This window comes from Penaeus japonicus, unplaced genomic scaffold, assembly GCF_977035675.1.
Source record: "Penaeus japonicus unplaced genomic scaffold, GWHDUDI00000001_assembly GWHDUDI00000006, whole genome shotgun sequence".
Classification (NCBI taxonomy): domain Eukaryota; kingdom Metazoa; phylum Arthropoda; class Malacostraca; order Decapoda; family Penaeidae; genus Penaeus; species Penaeus japonicus.
Window position 1 is genome coordinate 20,751,571 of NW_028234408.1, and position 5,000 is coordinate 20,756,570.

General features: G+C 32.7%; 1 protein-coding gene across 2 annotated transcripts in view; it reads right to left on the minus strand.

Annotated features, from left to right (window-relative positions):
• Nucleotides 1-123: 123 nt before the first annotated feature.
• The window catches only part of Snx3 (sorting nexin 3), an 18,281-nt gene continuing 13,404 nt past the window's right edge, over nucleotides 124-5,000 (minus strand). The window contains exon 4 of one of the 2 annotated variants that reach the window (XM_043034614.2): nucleotides 124-2,086. In XM_043034614.2, coding sequence (XP_042890548.2) covers nucleotides 1,981-2,086 — 106 coding nt within the window. In that variant the 3' untranslated portion in view covers nucleotides 124-1,980. Of the gene's footprint in view, nucleotides 2,087-4,744 lie in introns of those variants that run through there. The other variant, XM_086537716.1, reaches the window with a different exon arrangement.

The following is a 5,000-nucleotide window of genomic DNA, read 5'->3' on the forward strand; positions in this document are numbered from 1 at the left end:
GTTTGAAAATATTAAATCATGTTTCTTTTATTCTTATTTTTTGACTCCCTTGTTCAGAAAAATATATGTTCTTTGAAGAAACAAGAAAGGAAAATATAATATCTGGATAAAATAAAAGCCACCTGACACATAGTTATATTTAATGATAAATTTAACTGATACTGTATCACATTTGTTCAAATTTTGCCCGAGTCATCGATCAGCATTACGACAACTACAGATTAATCAAACATAATAAAGATATTCAGAAAGTCTTTGAAAAAGTTTACATTTGAAATAAATCTTTCAGAGAAAGGCCTCAAATCCTTACAAAAATCCATGGAAAAGTGTTATATATTCCCCAAAATGAAGGTTTGGTAAAGACCCCTTTAATCAACTTCACAGTTTCTTTTCACAGACTTACTGTTCTGAACCTCAATATTTCTTTTACATACAAATCACCAATTTACATTTTGTTTTTTCTTGAGATCAGGGAGCTCAATTCTGTGACCAAATCACAATGACTTTTGGTAATTTATTAATTTCATTAAAGGTGTGATCTTCATCAACCTTCATTTGTGGCTTTAGAATCATCATACAAATAATACTTGAGACTAATCTGTAACAGAAAATTGGGAGTGGTTACCTAGTAATCTTACCCCAATGTGTACTCAAAAATAATACCTGATAATCACACTTCTTAGCTTCACCCATTCCAGGCCTCCTCATGTGACATTATTTTCTACTGATTAACACAATACTTTACATACATAACAATATAATTCAGTTTATAATATGTTTATTGTGTTAAAAAATAATCTGTATTTATGGGATGAGCTACACAATCAAGCAGGAATAGTAGTTTGTTGTTCATATTCTACACTGGACATATTTTGGTTGTAGCACAAAGCTGAGCCAAGTTTCACAGACTTTTAAGATATTCTATCTCAAAACAATAATAATCTCTTAACAATGTGAAGCTAAATCCAAGAAGAAATTATCATTAATAAATCTGAAATCATTCTGCAAAGCACCTTCAAACCACTGGGGTAAAATACAAATTCTGTAATCAGATTCAGAATTTCAAAAGTGAATGCAATTGGTACCAAGTGTTTTAATGAATTCTTGTAGAAGAGAAGAAACAACAAAAGAGAGAGAGTGCACTTGCATGTAAATATATAATATATGATATATATATATATATATATATATATATATATATATATATATATATATATATATATATATATATATATATATTCATGTGTGTGTGTGTGTGTGTGTGTGTGTGTGTGTGTGTGTGTGTGTGTGTGTGTGTGTGTGTGTGTGTGTGTGTGTGTGTGTGTGTGTGTGTGTGTGTGTGTGTGCACATGTGTATGTGCACATGTGTATGTGCACATGTGTATGTGCACATGTGTATGTGCACATGTGTGTGTGTGAGTGCATGTGTGCAAGTGCCTGTGCAGGAGCAAGTGTGTGTACAATATGCAATTATAATATAACCACTGAAATAATATTTAGATGCAGGATTTGATCTGGTGCCCTAAAGAAATATGATGATCTGTTAATTCTCCACATTCTCATGGGAAGTAGGTTAAAGTAATGTACACTGACTAATAAGCAACATATAAGTCAAGCACAATACTATGTCATTGGTATTGCTAGTGCAAACCTATAGTTAGATCTAAGGAATCCAAGAGTGATGCAAAATAAAAAAATAAGTCACAGCACTGCAAAAATTACAATACTGAAAATAGAAAGAAAGAAAAAAACTAAATATTAGTAATAAAAAGATGGGAGTGAGATGTACAACTTAAAGAGTATTCAGTGGTATCAGTGAGCTTCAATGGTTGTGGAAGAAGGGATGGTCTAGATAGGTGAAAAAAGTTTCCCATCAGTGTGTATAGATCTCGTCTTCAGCCTTATTAGACCCATAATTTATGTCAGAAGAATACATGAAGCTTCCATGTTGGTCACTTGCAGAAGGGGAGAAGGGGTGGCTCACGTGTTGCGGATTTTCCCGGGCACATAGTTTTTGTCAATGACGGGCTCTTGAATGAACATGTGTAGGCACTTTTCATTCTGTGCAAGAGGATGTCCTGCTACTCTGTAAGGCACATGGAGGGAGTGGTGGTTAGTACTGATATTTTTTACTAGTAATAAATCAACCAGTTTATAAGTAATACTACAAGCAGGTTTTAACATCATGCTTGGGTTACAGGTTAAATAATATAAATGTTATTAGCATTAATCCCTGCAAACTTTCAACTTAATTTGTAAAATAACTTGATACAGATACTGGACAGTCAAGAAGTGGGTCTATTTGCTGCTGTCAAAATACATACATGCATACTAATACACACATACCATGCACACACACACATATGCTAACAAAGAAATGCATTACAGAACCTATTGATTATAATACTGTTCTCTTAGCTAACCACTAAGACAATTAGACTTTCATCAGAAATGTCTTCCAACAAAAACAAATAATGGATCTTTAAAAAAAGTTATATAACAAGCTTATACAACAAAATCTTGACCAATGGTTACTCCTATTTCTTCATTTTGGGCATCTTTATTTTGATCACCTGATTCTGGAACTCCATTAAAAAAATATTTCATGAGGAATCATCCTCCACAAAAATATATTGGTTCCATATTTATGTATTTTGAGCAATTCTGGTAATAAATATGTAGAAATAATACAAAAGACATTCTTAAAAAGGAAATGACAAATTCTATCTGCTGACTAGTTGTTTCTAATGAGATTCATACATTCATTTTATGCTATGTATATTTAGTGTATGTATATCTATTATGATTTATAATTAAACAACTGTAAAGGAGGGCAGCTGATAATTCACACTCCAACCTTTACTTCAATTGTTAAACTTCTTGGTCAGTTTCAAAGAACTTGATACCTTTATACTTGCTGTTGAATGTGTTTCCCATCGGCTTTTTCTGTGCAAATGTTTTTTTTTTTATAGACCAAGGTTTCAAATAGTACCTTATGTGTATGTAAATGAGAGGCACTCCATTCACAGAAAAAAGGGAGAAGAAACACAGTGAAAAGAAAAGAAGAAGAAGAAAAATAAAGAAAAAAACTATATACTCAAAACCTATTGAGTATATGCCTATTCCCACACATGTCTGTGATGTAATATGATGTAATACTACTACAATAATGCATAAATGGTTACCAAACTCTGATGAAACTGTTTACTGCAAAATTGGTAAGATGCCTACTTAGATAACCAGTCAAAAGTTTGCTTTTGCTTTAAAATTACCAATTTCATATCTCCCCTTATCATTTGTCAAGCATTGCCTTAGCCTAGCTGATCATGTGCCACTGTTGTGTTATGATTTACTGTATCAGCTATACATTTAATTTCATATAAAAATTCCTTCCCCTAATCTTGAAGTAACTTGTTTTTTCCTGATTATACAATTCATATGAAGTTCAACTTGCTTAATCTTTTCAGGTAGTTTTATTCACATACTGAGACAAAAAAGAAGAAGAAGAAGAAGAAGAAGAAGAAGAAGAAGAAGAAGAAGAAAAAAAAATTATAAGAAAGAGAGCAGATAGATGTGTCATATTCCAAAAAACACCTTCCTTTCATCATTTTTACTCTTCCTTAATACTATCACCTATGAATCTACATAAAAATGGATGACAAAATTACAATATGTCTTTGTGATAAAAAGACTGAGAGTAGCTTCATTTGAATATGAAAATTAAATATGCTGACTGAATATATACATTATTCAATATATATTTCAAAATATCACTGCTAAACAAAACAAATAATAATTCTAATCATAAAGAACTAAAAAGGGATATCATATACAAACATAGCCTGTAAGTGAATAGCATGAACATTGGGCAGATTTCAGATTCTTGGCAACTAACAACCTAGTCATGATTAATAGCCGTATTGTTAAAAGAAAAGTGGGGCTCACTCTAGCATCCCTATCCCATTTGTATGTTTTTAAAGAGTTTTGCAATACCCGCTTGTGTGAGAATACCCATACTACTATTGGATAATTGTGGCGGTTTCTAACTTACCCTAATCAAGACAACATGATATTTCAGGTATTGTTAACATATAGCGAAATTATCTGTTAAAAAATCAGAAACCCAGAAAATAAAATCTACTTTATAATCAAGGACAACTTTTATCCTTTACATGACTATCTATTACTCATGCAGAAAAAATTACAAAGATGGGGAGAGAAATTTTGTCGAAGACCAATAAACAATTCATTGATTGTTTCAAAACTTCTTAACCCATTACAGACAGGGCTGTTTTGGCTATAAATGGTTGAAATGCCAAGATATTTCAAACACATAAGCCTAACACCTTGGGTTATTCGCCCACACTGGCTGTGGCCAAGCGCTAAGTGCTTCATCACCCAGCACGCCAGCCAGGAGGATAGCCATGACAAAATATCTCATTCCTGGCAGCTGGGTACTGCCACCACTTGGCGTTAACAGGTTAATAATCAGTTGACAAAATCAATCAACCAATATTACAACAAATATTTATTTTCAATCATAGATAATAGCAATTAAGAAAAAGAAGAAAATAAAGAAGCAGATGAAAGAGGAGAGAGAGAGAGAGAGAGAGAGAGAGAGAGAGAGAGAGAGAGAGAGAGAGAGAGAGAGAGAGAGAGAGAGAGAGAGAGAGAGAGAGAGAGAGAGAGAGAGAGAGAGAGAGAGAGAGAGAGAGAGAGAGAGAGAGAGAGAGAGAGAGATACATATACATATACATATATATATATATATATATATACACACACACACTAATATTTCTATGCCTTAAATTCTAGCCAAAGGCTGAATGTCATGGGCATGCAATCCCTCCTTGCTCTCTCTCATGTAAATAATATCTACATTTAAAACATTTAATGCTATATCTGGTAAGTTTCATATAGAATCTGCTTAAGAGTAAAAAAATTGCTTTATATGATCTTGAAGAGTATTGTCGGTAGAAGTGTCACCTATTCCTACCCTC